Source organism: Oxyura jamaicensis, chromosome 7 (assembly GCF_011077185.1).
Source record: "Oxyura jamaicensis isolate SHBP4307 breed ruddy duck chromosome 7, BPBGC_Ojam_1.0, whole genome shotgun sequence".
Classification (NCBI taxonomy): domain Eukaryota; kingdom Metazoa; phylum Chordata; class Aves; order Anseriformes; family Anatidae; genus Oxyura; species Oxyura jamaicensis.
In genome coordinates, this window is record NC_048899.1 from 4,112,631 (window position 1) to 4,126,986 (window position 14,356).

Here is a 14,356-nt window from a genome sequence, read left to right on the forward strand (position 1 = left end):
AGGTGGGACGGAAATAGGAACGGTGGCTTAGCCACTTTAATTTGCGGAATTAAAATGTGCCAAGTGCCCTCCCCCGGCCGCCTCCTCTCTGCGGGCTGCGGCCCTGCGCCGCGGGGCGGGGATGAGCGCGGCCCGCCCAGCCCTAAGATGGCGCCGCCTCCGGCCGGCCCCAAGATGGCGCCGGCCCCGCCCGGTGCCCCGCCTCGTCATGGCGGCCCGCGGCGGCGGGAAGGACGGGGGTGGTTGGGGGCCTTTCGGGTCGCGGGTAAGGCTTTGGCAACGGTATAGCGAAGGGAGAGCGCGTAGAGATGGAACTCACGGGTTCGAAGCGGGCAGTGGCAGGAGGGGGGCTCAAAGTGCGGCTCTCCTGCAGTTTGCCCGGAGTTGAGGCGGCGGTGGGTCTGTGGGAAAGGCGATGAGCAGCAAGCGCCCGTGGAGAGAAATCCTCCTGAAGCACGGCTAAGGCAGGACAGGCGTTCGCCCCCAGCGCCTTCAAGAAAAATACTTCTTCATAAGGTCTTAAAACCCACGTGTGGTAGTGCATAACTTTGAAAGTTCTAGCACATCTTCACAGCCATGCAAGCTTTAAAATCCTGCCTTTCAGAGAAATACATATTACTGGTGTATTGTACCTAAAAATCAGCACGCTAATTTTAAATCTGTAGGAGCACTTGCTTGAGGACCCTTCAGTAGTAATAAGCTGTACAATTCTTTCCTAGACATAACAAGACAAATGTTTAACAATGAACAGCGTTGCCAAAAGCCTTTTGAAAGCAGTTAAATGCAGCCCAGCGGGGTGGCTGAGGAGCAGCTCTACTCAGGGTGGAAAACGGCATCTCCCAAAAGTTGTTCTCGGGATAGAAACGAGCTGTGACGATACAGGCGCTGCGGTCGTGGATGAAGCTGGCAATGTTCTGGGAGAAGCGCTGCAGTGTCAAAGGGAAGTCCATCTGAAGTAAGAATATATGTATGGCTCACCGTGCTTTCTTACAATACCGTAGTTGTGGCTAAATATGCTCGCTAGTGATTTTATTGTTATGCTTCCATGTAATAGCATCTGTATAAAAGTATTCTCCAGAAAAGTTGATGTGAGTAGGTATAAAGACCTATCTTTTGGGCTCCAACACATTCTGCTTTAGATAATAGCAAGTGTGAGGAAAGAAATGCTGTGCATTTAACAAGTTTTTTCAATAAGACACAGATAACTCATTTTGCTTGATTCAACATTCAATTACTACTACTACTAAAACTACTATGTTTTTGTATTTTAAGGGAAAATGAATCAAAAATAGGCATTAATTGCTAAGTACCTCAACTGATGAATGAAGGGCTGTGAACGCTAAGTCACAGACATTGCTTTGGAACAGCACTGAAGTATATTTAAAATAAATGTGTACCAAAAAAGGGAAAGTTACATTTTTTTGACCTCCCAATGACAATTACACTCTCTTCAGTGCATAGATGTTCTTTAGTCTAAACAAGGCATTCTCAAATGTCCTAAGGAACAGGCAGGATCTGGCAAGATCGAGGTGTTATAAAATCACATAGAAATACGTTTTTAGTTATGAAATACAAGTATGTTACAAATATTTGTTTTTAACTAGAACAGGTGGAATAATTCCTCTTGTGGCACAGCAACTCCACAGGGAAAACATCGAGCAAGTAGTGAAGGAAGCACTTAGCGTCAGTGGAGTTTCTGTAAATGAACTTACTGCTATCGCGACTACAGTGAAACCAGGACTTGCGCTAAGCCTGGAGGTGGGACTGGACTACAGCTTAAAACTGGTGGACAAGTACCAGAAGCCTTTCATACCCATCCATCACATGGAGGCTCACGCACTTACCATTAGACTGACCAATCAAGTGGAGTTTCCTTTCTTAGTTCTTTTACTCTCTGGAGGCCACTGTATCTTGGCAGTAGCACAAGGAGTTTCAGATTTCCTTCTGCTTGGACAGTCAATAGATATAGCACCAGGTGACATGCTGGATAAGGTAATATTTCCGTACGTAAGTGAATCTACCTGTTTTTATTGCAGCTACACTACACAAGCGTAGTATTAGGATCAGCCTGAAGACAGGAATACAACGTGATAAGAGCTTTACCTAACATTGTATTTCTCTATTTTGAAATATCATAGACCTAAGCTGCTGTTAGAAATCTATGCATTTTAGTAGCATCAATATTAAATATGCTTATTAAATATATTTTTAGCAAATAGACGACATAACCAAAACTGGTTTTGGAAAGTTCAATGATAGCCATTATACAAATGAGTTATATTATTATGATAAGATCAATAGCAGTATTTTAAAGGATACTTAATACATATTAAAACACCTGTTACTTTTTTTTTTTATATGTATATAACTTGAAAAGCTTGGTTTGGCTTTCAGAGACTTTTCAGTCAGGGTAACTGAGTGTAATCTGTAAAACTGGCCAGTTTCAATTTTGTTTTCATACACAAGCCTATTTTTAAAACAAAGGATGTGTTATGAATTTGAAAAATGTGTGGAGTTGAAGTGATTTAAGCTGAGAAGGGGATAGTTTAAAGTTGAAACCAACTTTGTTCCTATTTACTTGGTAATACAGTATAGCAGTCAATGTGTGTTTCCTACAGCACAAAACTTGGCTAATTAATGTTTCCTGCAAAATTCGATGGTCCTCGTGTTTGCCCAAATTATTATAGAATGGCATTTCTAATTACTTTAGCAAAAACATCCATGTGGCATTATATTTTGTCCATATAGCACCCTGATCATAATTTTATCTTAATAATGTTGGATTTTGTGGTGTCGGATTTCACTCCATTGACCGCAAAAGCTATGCGGTTACATACGCGGAGGAATTAATTTAGCTCCCTATTTTGATTCTGTTTATCTCCTCAGGTAGCAAGAAGACTCTCTTTAATAAAGCACCCAGAATGCCACAGCATGGCTGGGGGGAAGGCGATAGAACACTTGGCCCAAACTGGAAACCGGCAACAGTACATGTTCAGACTTCCCATGCAACAATATCGTAACTGTGATTTTTCTTTTTCTGGACTTCAGAACCTCATCAATAAAACCATTGTACAAAAAGAAAAAGAAGAAGGTATTTTTAAAATCAGATATAAACCATGTGTTTGATGAGCTCTAGTCAGGAAAACCCCTTTGATCATACATTTCTCTAGGTGTTCAAGAAGGTGAGCTCCTGTCTTGTGTTAAGGATATCGCCGCTGCTGTACAGCACGTAGTAGCCATTCATATTATCCAGCGGACATATCGAGCTATGCTTTTCTGCATAAAAAATGGCATATTGTCACCAAAACATGCAACTTTGGTGGGTATACTTGAGTTTCGTGTTTGCGTTACAGAGCATGTTGCCTTTTATACTTCTCATAACGTAACTTGAAGATGCAGTTGCCTTGTTATACTTTCTCCCTTGACAAAAATGGTAATCTGGATGGGTGAGGAAGAGTGACAGTATGTATTAAATTCACCTGAAATACTAGTATTAAAGTAGTACTCATTTCAGGTATTCATATGACATCTTTTTATACTTGGTTTTAAGCTACAAGGTTTTTTTTTGCTTATTTTGTTTTACCTAACCTTCTATAACAGCTCAGGCCCCATACTTTGATCTAGTGCTAACCAGTACTAGATAGCTGTTCTATTATTTATTGCTGTCTTCAAAACTATATTTTTTTTTCTTTTTAAATAGAATGCTAGTTAAAATGCTACCAGGAGTTACTTTGGAGTTAATGCTTTTTTTTTTTTTCTTTTTAAAATTGCTGTCAGGTTGTATCAGGAGGAGTTGCAAGTAACCAGTACATCAGAAAAGGCCTGCAAACTCTGGCAAATGCAAACAATTTTTCTTTTCTGTCTCCTCCTCCAAGACTGTGCACTGATAATGGTGTTATGATTGCATGGTAAGGACTGTTTTTCTTTGTGTGTTTCTGTAATGTCCTTTAAAATCTGACAGTCAAGAGTGTCCCTATATGGTGACTGAACCACATACACGTTTTCACATAATTACTTTCTTGCTTAGGAACGGCATTGAAAGATTACGTGCAGGACTTGGTGTTTTAAACAGCACAGAGGGCATCCGCTATGAACCCAAGTAAGTACTCAATTATTCACAGTCTATTTCTCCACCTATTCACTGTAGGCAGTGAAAGTGGAAGGAGATAGAAACTAAAGAGAAACAGATAAGGAACAACTTTGCAATGCATATAAGGTCTGTGAATCTGCACATCCAAGTGATACAGGCCCACCATCTTACTGCAGCAATACTGTTATCTTAATTACTTTTAGCAAATATACTACTTTATTTTCTAGAGCTCCCCTTGGAATTGATATTTCAAACCAAGTTGAAGAAGACTCCATCAAGGTGCCAAAATTAAGGAAGATACTACAGTTGGCAAGTTAAGATGTAACTTAAGGTAAATGCAACCCTAAATGGTTAAGCGAAAACTGTTTCAAAGCTGTTACACAATACTGACTTCGCTTTGTTTTCAGTTGTTGAAAGATCACCTGTTGGAGAAATAAATGCTGTGTGGTATCATCACAATTATTCCAGTTGCTGTAGTTACTGTTCCACAACTGTCTTAGAGTTCTAGGTATCAAAACAATAACAAGGAAGTGCATTTTCTAATAAACCTAAACGTAAGTGAAAGCATCTCCATTGCTTATGCTTACTTTATAATTTGTAATATGATGTAATTACAACACGTATCATCTAATAATTTAACAGTATAGTATATAATTTATAAAAGGTAATTCAAATTGCATATAAAAAACATACCTTCTGTGAGTGAGAAGTTAAAGGAAGTAAGCAAGTGAGCACAGACTTTCAGTAAGTTCTTAATATGTTAGCTGTGCCACTACAGCCGAATTTCAGCAGCACCTCCTGTTCTTCTGCTGGTGCTTGAAGATCATTGCTACACCATAATCCTAATTTTTGTAAGTATAGGGCTAGCACTACTTAACTTTCTTCTTTTTTAAAAAACAGATCACAGAGTAAGCCAAACTTTCTTCCCTTTGTAACACATCCTGCAACTTATTCTTCCTTAAAACAAAAAAGGCCGAGGTATATGCAACTTGAGCCTGAACATTATGATAGGGGCAGTTACTCGTAACAGCAAACATATTTCTCACATTTTACAAGGAAAAGCAATGTTTTTTCTGTTACAAATATGTGCCTGTCATGTTGTTATTTCTAATGTAGAAGAAAGGTGTTACATTTGAAAAATACAGAATGAACAATTGGAGAAGGCATAGTTTACTGTCACTTGCACAAAACTTCAGCCATATTTTGGGAACAGAAAGTGAAGCTGAAGAGGTGTGACAGACACTGAAAATAATAGATACAGAAATAGCCTAGAAATTGCCTAGCAATCTATTCTCTCACATGTAGAAAGGGCCATTAATAAAAGGGGTTCCTCAATCACTGGGCACTGTAAAGTAATGGTTAGGAATGCTCTACAAAAAAAAATCCTAGAAAGGTAGCAGAAGGGACCTTAAAGACCTCCTCCTTCAGAGTCTTCAGTGACCAGTATTTCTTTCTCCCCTATAGATGCATTCATAATGAGATCCTGCTAAAAGTACTCATCTATTTTTATTATTTTGATGACTATAAAGTCCAAGTGTGTAAAAATAAATAAATAAAGCAGACCAAACATTCTAAAAAAAACAACCAAAGATTTACTGAATGTACATTTAGGGTAAATACATCTTGGATACAGCTTTATAATTCATCTACCGAAAGTAACTTCAGTCGGCTGCAGGTGTCAGATGCTTTTTCACTGTTGCTCTCCAGTTTTGCAATCCGAGACCCAAATTGTACAGCCCTTTTTGGCAGAACAGCTGAGGCTGTAAGACCAAGCTCCTTGGCTACAAGGCGCAGAATCATTTTCTCACCAATTCCTCGAGGTAAAGTCAAGTCTGCTTTTTCTGAGATAGGCAGTGAATTGAGGAATGAAACAACGTCTTCATCAAGAAAAGGAAACCTAAAGAGAAAGACATACACAGCAAGTTATAGATACATCTTAACCGTTGGTGCCAAGTCTCCAAAGCAGGTATACTGGGTGAGAGGAAGAAGGATTTAAACACGTTTAAACTCAGAAGCCCTGAAGTTTTCAAAACTGATGCTCATTTTTGCTCTTTGCTTGAGCTTAGAAATGCTGGTTTTATACCAAGGGAAAAGAGAAACAAACAAACAAAAATACTATGAAGGAAAAAAGTTTTAAAGTAACACGAAGATAAACATTAAAGTGTTAAAAATACTATAGGAAGCTATGCTGTAACTTTAAAGCAAAAAGTTTTACACGACACATTATCAAAACCTTCTGAGTTCCAGGTATTCATAGCTAACCACAAATGTTATTAGCAGCATGAACACAAATGAAAGAGAATTTAGACAAAAACGTGCACACAACTTTCAAACTGAGCTTTCTCTCAGACTGATAAAACCAGAATCTAACCAGCAAAACCAGATTTGCTTCATGTTAAAACAATACTACCTGGCTTCTTTTCCATGATCCCCAATAATTCTGTCATCTCTACCAAGATTTCTAGAAGAAATGCGTCCTAGCTCCATTTCAAGTTCTTTATTCAGACCTTCTAAGCCGTATTTTTTGAAGCAAACACGATGTCGAGAATACCCAGCAAGTTGTTCATCTGCTCCAATGCCTGTGAGCACAACCTAAGAGAACAGAATAAAAAGAAATTTTTCTTCATGTCTGTGCAGGCTAATACTACGTACCAGACTACAACATAAGGAAAATAACTTTAATATGTATCTTCTGTATATATAAGGTACATGCCATCATGATAGTAATATCTTCACACAGCTTGAAATAGTTCCCAGTAAAGCCACTTAGAAACTTTAACAGGTTCATGATCAGACCTAAGAAGTACCTACATTTATACTCATGCATGCAAAAGAAAACTGAAACGCTCTATGTCAGAAATGGGTATCTTGGAAGAATGTCAGTTTGTTACAATAAATAGCACCTGCTAAGCACCAGCCTTTTAAAAAAATCATTGCCAGAGATGGTGCTATGTCACTCTACATAGTTACCTGAATGTACACCGAGATTATATTAATTTACAAGCTACTGGGTTAATAACCACATTACACAAAGTAAAAATGTTGCTGTCCTGTCTGCTCAGTGATAAGCACGTAAGATGTCCTCAACACTACTGTACCTGATCCTCTACTGCACCTTCAACAGCAACTCACTGTAGAATAACCAGTCATGACTAACCTTTTTTTTTTCAGTGTACTACTAATGTGACACTAGCTAGTTATCAACCAAATTTACCTGCGCACAGTAGTCACTGATAGGAGAATGAGACTGTCACTTGGTTTGGAATCTCATGACCCATTTCAACATATTGTGGACCTACTGTGATTTTATATTTTGCAAATCTGAGATGCACAGACTTGAGCAGAGCAGTCAACTAAATAACCAGTGATCTACAAGTGGTAGTTTCAAAGCACATTATAGCATCACTCCAACAGCTTCTATTTTTTGGAATCATTCCGAATATAAAGCATCCGGAAAGCGGGTAGTGATGGGGGAAGGAATTAAAATAAATGAAGTCATGAAGAAAATATCTAGCTACTTAAAATGTTGTACTAAAAACTACAAAAACAAGTTACAAAAGGAAATAATCAGACTGTAATTATAAAAGATTCAAAGTAGTCATCTTTTCTGTCTTTATTAATGTCTATTTCATCATGTACATTTGTCTAAAGGAGCAGCTAGTAATTTTACAACTTCTGGGATGCTGGCACAAAACAGTATCAATTAGAGTTTCTCCCTAAATTAACCTATTCAGTTGCACTGAGTAACACTACTACTGAATTAAGATCTTGAGAATGAGAGGCGTTGGGTTTTATTTTTTCCTAGTCACTGTTGCTTATTCAAGCTTACTGAAACAACGTTACAGGACAAAGGAACTGAATAGTTTTTAATTCTATAATTATAGAAAGGTTATCAATACAGAACTATCCTGCATTCAGCCACTGAATTTCAGAATTGTCACGAGTATTAAAAACTGCTGCCAATTTCTGCAACTGAACTATTTTCACAGTCATAAATCAAGTGTAAGAAAGAAAACAAATCCCCCCCCCCCCCCAAAATCAGTACCTTTGCAGGACTTTTATATGGTTTCATTTCTCCTTGTTTACTAATAGACCCCTCCCCTCTGGAAGCAAACCAAATTGCACAGCCGATGCTGTCATCCAAGACCGTATCCAGTGGATAAATTAAGTGATTAATGTGTTGTTGTCTCATTTCTTTCAATTCCTCTAGTGTAACATTAATTTCCACAAAGTTCCAGATTCTTGAGGGGTTAAGGGCTTCTAATTCTTTCAGTCCTGCCCTACCAGTGATTCTGTCAGGAACATCAAAGCAAGACAAATGACCACCAGTTTTAGCATCCGTCTCTTTACAACTTTCTTGACAGCTACGCAAATCAAGCCTTATTTCCTGGCTGCGTTTCCTGGTATGTTTTTTAGTAGTACCCTTTTGCTTAGCTTGTTCTTTCATCGTGAAAGCTACATTGAGAAGATCTATTGGTTCCTCCAAAGGAACGTGTCGATCAGCAAGGGCTGCAATAACCATAGAATCAACACCACCAGAAAAGAGCACTGCAACGTGGGCTTTCCCATGAGAAAGGCTTTGAACTTCTCTTGTCTCCTGTTCTTCATTTCTAAAGAGCAATAAAACCCGCCTCTTCACTGCTTCATTTAAAACATCAATAAACTGATGGACCACTTTTTTCCTGTGTTCCTTTGCAAGAAATCCTTGAAGAGTTTCAACAGAAACCATAGGGGTAATGTCACTAATATTAGTGCTTGCACATTCATCTGAGGCTTCAGAAATTGTTTTATTTAAGGGGATAACTGGTGCTCTTAGACATAGTTTTGATTCATTCATCACAAGAGGTATGTGATTTGGTAAGTCTTTTGAAACTTGGTCCAGAACATTAATGAATATTTCTTCTACTGTTTTCTCTGAGCAGCTGTACTTCCATGGAAAGAATGTTAAAGACAAAGATTTAGTTGTTGCCCAAGCTTTGAGGTCGACTTTGAAAATTCCCGATGCTGGGACTTCTTGATACTGGTTACCAGATTTAGAATAAACGCTTACAGATGTGAGACAGAAGGCCCCGTCAATCTTATTACTGAATTGCCAAAGCAAACTACGACGACCGAAATAATCTCTACCAAACCATAAACTGTGTTTAGAAGCTTGATAATAAATAAAGGACCACGGACCCCGAAGCGATGAGAAGAGCGACAGAATGTCAGCTTCATTACTGCATAATTCAAGATGACGAAACATAACTTCAGTGTCATTTTCTGTATCTCCTACAGGCAATCCATTGAAAATTTCTCCATTCCAAAGGAAAATACTGTTATTGGCATCTTCCAGAGGCTGAGGAGTCAGTACTCCCCTCAAGTGAAGTACGTGGCTAGAAAACAGACACTTATAAGACAGATCAGACGCAGTTTTTATCAACTGTTGGCTACTGTCCGGTCCTCTTCTTCTCAGACAGCAGTGCATGTCTTCATTAAAGGAATCATGTACAGCATGCTGGCTAGGCAAGGTAACAACACAACAAATACCACACATTGTGACTGAATTCAGGCAGACTACTTCTTGATTTTAGTCTTCTCGGAATTTTCCATCTCCTGATGTGCCTTCTTTAATTCATCTAATACAACTGTGTGATAAAAATACACAGATAATTAGTTTCGGTCAGTTTAGGAGTAAGCTTGAATAAGTAAGTTTAAGAACACATCTAAGAAATGAGTAACTTCAGCCACTTGTTCAGTTAAAGAGATGAACACAAGACTCAGAAGCAAAAGGTCTATATGATATAACATATAGTTAGTTCACTGTAGCCTATTTGTCTTCAGTTATACAAAGTTTATGATTTTCCCCCCCCCAGGGGAAGCCATGCTACAAGTTTAAGAACTGAAGGAATGGCCAGCTATTGTCTACATAATCAATAGGGTTTACACGTTCATAATAAGTGAGCTGTCAAAGTGTTAACGCTGTAAACTCCAATCCAAAGAATGAAATTAGCAGTTGTGCATTCCAAGAAGTCTATTTATACTTTAAATTTATATTTCTAACCTGTTCAACCATCAGCTCTATTTGTCCTCCATTATCCTACTTCCCTGATTGCACAAATCCAGTATTGCACATGGCTAAAGATTTCTATCCTAGCTTCCAATTTCGTTTGTCATTATTTAATTTATACTCATTCCATGCAATTTGGGGGATTTTTTTTAAATAAAAAAATGGGACCAACTGCATACAGCTCGACAAAAGGGCACAAATAATAGTGACTCCTCCACAGGGGCAGATGTTCTCCTTCCTGTCTCAGCACTTGCTTTTGTATCATATGTATATCAAACAGAAACATTTTCACATTTATCCAACCCAGAAAAATAAGCACCCCTGAAGCGTACTTCTCACTTAACACGCAGGTGCCAGATTTTCATTTTAATACGTCTTTGAAAACTTTAAAAGCTACACAGAGATCTTTTAAACAGTTAACTGCTGGATTAGCTTTTACTCTGCAAACTTACTTTTGCATTGAGACAGTGTTTCTGTTCGGTCTACCAGGAAGAATATGTTACTGTTGGGTTGCTGCTTATAAACTTTCTGTAAAACAAAACAAACTGCATTAAGGAAAAGTAACAAACTCAAGCAACCACACCGCAGCAGAAATTGATGCAGGTTCACTGAGATATCCTTCACTTTTAGGTCAGAAGAGTTACTTCTACCCTGCTGACAGCAACGCTCTCATGTGCATTTCAAAAAACATTTAATGGTCAGCCCACTACTTTGCATTTCTCTCTTCCTCATGCTTACAGGATCATATTTTATTTTAAAACATATAAACATGAGAAGCAAGAATATTTAATGACATCTTCTGCTCAAGTCAAACATCATAACTTAGATAAAACATTAAGAAAAATACCTCAATGCCACACTGTATTACAAGTTTGCATTTGGCTACTTGTGCAGTGTAAATACTTACCCTGTTCTTCTTCAAATTAGAAAGCTCATCAATTATAACTTTCTGCTCTTTAATCTGAAAAGTAAAAGACACAGTCCAATTTAATTATTAAAAATAAACTATTGTGTTATAATCCTGGTGGGGAAAAGCCATTACCCACATTTTAGAGACGGCTACCAGAACACACAGTCCCTGTTCCCTGAATGGACTGTTGAATTGAAAGTGGACACACGAATGAAAAAGTGATTTAAAAGTACCCATTACTCCAAACAGGTACTGCAATGCTTTGGGCCATGTAACTGAATTACAGTCTGCAGACTTCTTTTGAATTTTAAATTATGATTACACCTATGGATTGGTGCAGCAGTACTAATAACTGCTCTGGGAAGGGGTTACCTTGCATGAATTGGCATTTCCCCTATCCCCCACAGCAATCATTACCGGGAAGCCAGAGTTATCTCTAGCTATTTATGATCAGTTTCTCTAGCTATTTATGATCAGAGATTCCCCCCCAAAGAAAACAAAACCAAAGCAAAAAAATATGCAAACAGCTAACAACAAAAATATCAAATAACTTTCAGGGACCAAAAGTTAGCATAACCTCAATGATACACTTTATAATCACAGATATCTCAAGATTCAAAATGAAACGGGCAAAAATCAATAAGTACATTAGAAAATAAAATAACCAACCCCCCTAGAACTGTATTAAAACTGTCTCACCAGACAGAACAGCAGTGCCATCTTTTGCTAGAGTGTGCCAGCCCCTTGAGAGTTTACAGGCTGCAAAACTTCTCTGCTAACCCTTCGTGGCTCCTCAGGCAATTAAGGAATGACAGAAACACCCCGGAGTTTATAGGACGGAAACGCAGCCGTGATTGCGTGGAAAACCCGCTAAGTTTACAGGATAGGACATGAAAACGCAGCCCCCTGACAGGACCGGCCCTCCTCTCCTCCCCGCAGCCGCCAACACGCTTCACCACCCGCTTCATCGCCCCCTTCCCCGCCGCAGGGCCGCCCCTCAGCTCACCCTCCGGCTCAGCTGGTCCCTGGGGCGCAGCACGGCGCTGTCCCCTTCGCCTTCCTCCTCCTTTTTCTCCTCCTCCTCCTCCTCCTCGCCCCGCCGCGCCGCCATGCCCCGCCGGCCGCTCCACAGCCGCCGGGCTGCTCGCGCATGCGCCGCGCGGCCGCCGTGAGGGCGGGAACGGGGCGGGCAGAGCGCTGTGAGGGCGTCGGGAGCGAGGCGGAGAGCGGGCCTCAGAGGGCGGGAAGGGGAAAAACGAGGAAAACAAAGGGGAAAGAAAGAAAAAGAAAAGGCCCTGGGCTGCAGAGTTTGGTACGTACTTCAGGAGGTCGCAAAGCAAGACCTTTTTTTGAAGTCTCCTTGGTTAAATGAGCTGTCACAGTTACTAAGGGTAATGGTTGGATGCCTCATCTTTTTCTGCCTCTTTTTAAATTTATTTAATGCTACCAGTTTGGGATGCAAATCAAATATCAGGGCAGTGGCGGTCTGTCTGGTCTGGACACCAAATGAGAGGCAGAGCCAATAATTTGGGACTCCCAAAACAGAGCATTTGGCAACACTCAAAAAGGCTAGGACTAAAAGAATATGGCAGAACACCTGAATCTGTGGCGGTGTCATGAGTAAAGCAGCAAAGGGCTTCATGCCTAGCGTGTGCAGTCCGTCAGTGGAAGTGGAAATGAAGCCCCACCACGCGGGAGGGTGCAGAGAGCTGCGAGCAGGCTGGTGCCACGTGCTCGGCTCAACCTGGGCTCTGCGCTGAGCGCAGTAGGTAAGTGCATCCTAGGAGCTGAGGCACTACAGTGTGCTGCGGAGGATGGAGGTCTGAGAAGGGCTTCTGACACAGGAAATACCACACGGCTGGTGGGGTGGAATGTAGGAACACAAGAACGCTTTGTGTTCATAACATTCATAGCATGCAGTGTTTGCAAACAAATATTGGTTTGGCAAGTTCATTGTGCTGGACATAAGTGAAACAAAAATATCCATCTTATCTCTCACACGGGAGCCCTTTTTCTGACCTCAACTCATGCTTTGTTGACAGCCTAAAACAGGAAGGAAGCCGCTAAATTGCTTGTGTCAGGGTTGCTGAAGGCCACAGCATTGTCAGAGGCGGTTTGTTCAGTGATTTAGTGGATCTCTTCCAATTTTGTGCCATCAGTGGCTGGAATCCAACTGTGGTGTATGGTATATTAGTTTATTATAGGACTCTCCTGTCAGCCCCTGAGCAAGAGGCTTGTCCCAAGAGTGCTAGCCCTCTGTTAGGGAAAAGTTATTTCCAGTGGGCTTGGAGCCCTGAGAATCAGCTGGCAGAAACTTCAGCAGAGTGTCCCCTCGCTATCTCAGGGCCTGCTCCTCCTCTTGGGAGCTGCTTTTAGACCAAGCCTCTCACGTGTGGCTCTCACCTGCACTACCATTGTGGCAGTGCCCTGCCTTGTAGGCAGGACCTGGGTTTGGACCTGGCCCCTGACCCCTTGACTTGTTTCCCAGCCCGACCTGCGACCCATCTCATCACTGGGGATCTCAGGGCCCTGGTTGCTCTGTCCTTACGGCCCCAGGCTTGCTGGTGACACACCTTCTCGTTTTGCCCTTGGCCCTGCCTCATCACCATGGGCTTGTCTGGTGGACTGGACTGTGGCATTCCAGCACCTGGACATATTTCTATCATAATATTTAGGTGAGAAAACATCAGGCTGTGTGGTCATCATATACTATCTCCTGTATTTTTGCTTCACTGCTGAAGTAGATTTTGTTTTATTGTGATTCTGTTGACATGGAGCAGGGAACATGAGCATTGAGAGAGTGATAAATCCCAGTCTTGATTTGAACATCAAGCCTGATAATTAAGCCTCAGTCACAGAATCATTATCATAAGAGACAGAAAAAAATTTCTCTTGGCTTTAGTTTCTTTGCTTTGATTATTTAAGGAGTACAGATGAAAGTGTGGATGTTTTTGAATAAGCATCATTTTATCAGCGAACTTGTAATTTATGAGTGATGATGTAATCAGCGTAGGACATGAATTTATCTGCAGTTTCTGCAGTTGGATGGCACTGGTATTGCCCTTTTCAATGAAGTGTGTGTTCTTGGTGAATCCTTTTTATTGTCTCTTAAATTACATGTAAGAGAAGCACAAGTGAGGCTTGCATCATGAGGATGCTTACTTGAAATGTTTTAGTAGATTGGGCTGCAAGCAGTTCAGCATCCTTTGGCATCCAGCAATCACAACTTTTTGTATAAGAATGAACTGAAGAGGAAAACTTTCAAGCAAAACACTTCAGGAAATAAGCATCTCACTATCTTGCTTAG

General features: G+C 40.4%; 3 protein-coding genes across 4 annotated transcripts; 1 reads left to right on the top strand and 2 right to left on the bottom strand.

Annotated features, from left to right (window-relative positions):
• The first annotated feature begins 528 nt into the window (after positions 1–528).
• Positions 529–4,657, top strand: OSGEPL1 (O-sialoglycoprotein endopeptidase like 1). 2 transcript variants are annotated; one of them, XM_035330967.1, is made up of 7 exons: positions 529–955; positions 1,605–1,992; positions 2,887–3,091; positions 3,171–3,319; positions 3,778–3,908; positions 4,028–4,099; positions 4,318–4,657. In XM_035330967.1, exons 1-7 carry the CDS (start codon positions 744–746, stop codon positions 4,406–4,408), a joined length of 1,248 nt encoding a protein of 415 aa, XP_035186858.1. In that variant the 5' UTR covers positions 529–743; the 3' UTR covers positions 4,409–4,657. The 2 variants fall into 2 exon arrangements, with proteins under 2 accessions (XP_035186858.1, XP_035186859.1); XM_035330968.1 differs by having other exon boundaries at positions 825–955; positions 1,610–1,992.
• Positions 4,658–5,659: 1,002 nt separating this feature from the next.
• Positions 5,660–9,662, bottom strand: ASNSD1 (asparagine synthetase domain containing 1). The gene is made up of 3 exons (XM_035330966.1): positions 8,136–9,662; positions 6,501–6,682; positions 5,660–5,987 (listed from the first exon to the last, which is right to left on the bottom strand). The coding sequence occupies exons 1-3, from the start codon at positions 9,624–9,626 to the stop codon at positions 5,726–5,728; spliced, it is 1,935 nt and encodes a 644-aa protein (XP_035186857.1). The 5' UTR covers positions 9,627–9,662; the 3' UTR covers positions 5,660–5,725.
• On the bottom strand, positions 9,580–12,227 carry ASDURF (ASNSD1 upstream reading frame). The gene is made up of 4 exons (XM_035330972.1): positions 12,056–12,227; positions 11,047–11,100; positions 10,592–10,667; positions 9,580–9,717 (listed from the first exon to the last, which is right to left on the bottom strand). The coding sequence occupies exons 1-4, from the start codon at positions 12,158–12,160 to the stop codon at positions 9,647–9,649; spliced, it is 306 nt and encodes a 101-aa protein (XP_035186863.1). The 5' UTR covers positions 12,161–12,227; the 3' UTR covers positions 9,580–9,646.
• Between the last annotated feature and the right edge of the window lie 2,129 nt (positions 12,228–14,356).

What these genes read in the sequence shown, in the direction of transcription:
- OSGEPL1 (XM_035330967.1), top strand. Translation starts at nt 744, where the DNA reads ATGAACAGCGTTGCCAAAAGCCTTTTGAAAGCAGTTAAATGCAGCCCA. An exon ending in ACAAAAAGAAAAAGAAGAAG is followed by an intron (nt 3,092 to 3,170) that starts GTATTTTTAAAA and finishes ACATTTCTCTAG; the next exon opens with GTGTTCAAGAAGGTGAGCTC. An exon ending in GGCATCCGCTATGAACCCAA is followed by an intron (nt 4,100 to 4,317) that starts GTAAGTACTCAA and finishes TTTATTTTCTAG; the next exon opens with AGCTCCCCTTGGAATTGATA.
- ASNSD1 (XM_035330966.1), bottom strand. Translation starts at nt 9,626, where the DNA reads ATGTGTGGTATTTGTTGTGTTGTTACCTTGCCTAGCCAGCATGCTGTA. An exon ending in CATATAAAAGTCCTGCAAAG is followed by an intron (nt 6,683 to 8,135) that starts GTACTGATTTTG and finishes CTGTTCTCTTAG; the next exon opens with GTTGTGCTCACAGGCATTGG. An exon ending in GATCATGGAAAAGAAGCCAG is followed by an intron (nt 5,988 to 6,500) that starts GTAGTATTGTTT and finishes CTTTCTCTTTAG; the next exon opens with GTTTCCTTTTCTTGATGAAG.
- ASDURF (XM_035330972.1), bottom strand. Translation starts at nt 12,160, where the DNA reads ATGGCGGCGCGGCGGGGCGAGGAGGAGGAGGAGGAGGAGAAAAAGGAG. An exon ending in GGGACCAGCTGAGCCGGAGG is followed by an intron (nt 11,101 to 12,055) that starts GTGAGCTGAGGG and finishes TTTACTTTTCAG; the next exon opens with ATTAAAGAGCAGAAAGTTAT. An exon ending in AACACTGTCTCAATGCAAAA is followed by an intron (nt 9,718 to 10,591) that starts GTAAGTTTGCAG and finishes TTTATCACACAG; the next exon opens with TTGTATTAGATGAATTAAAG.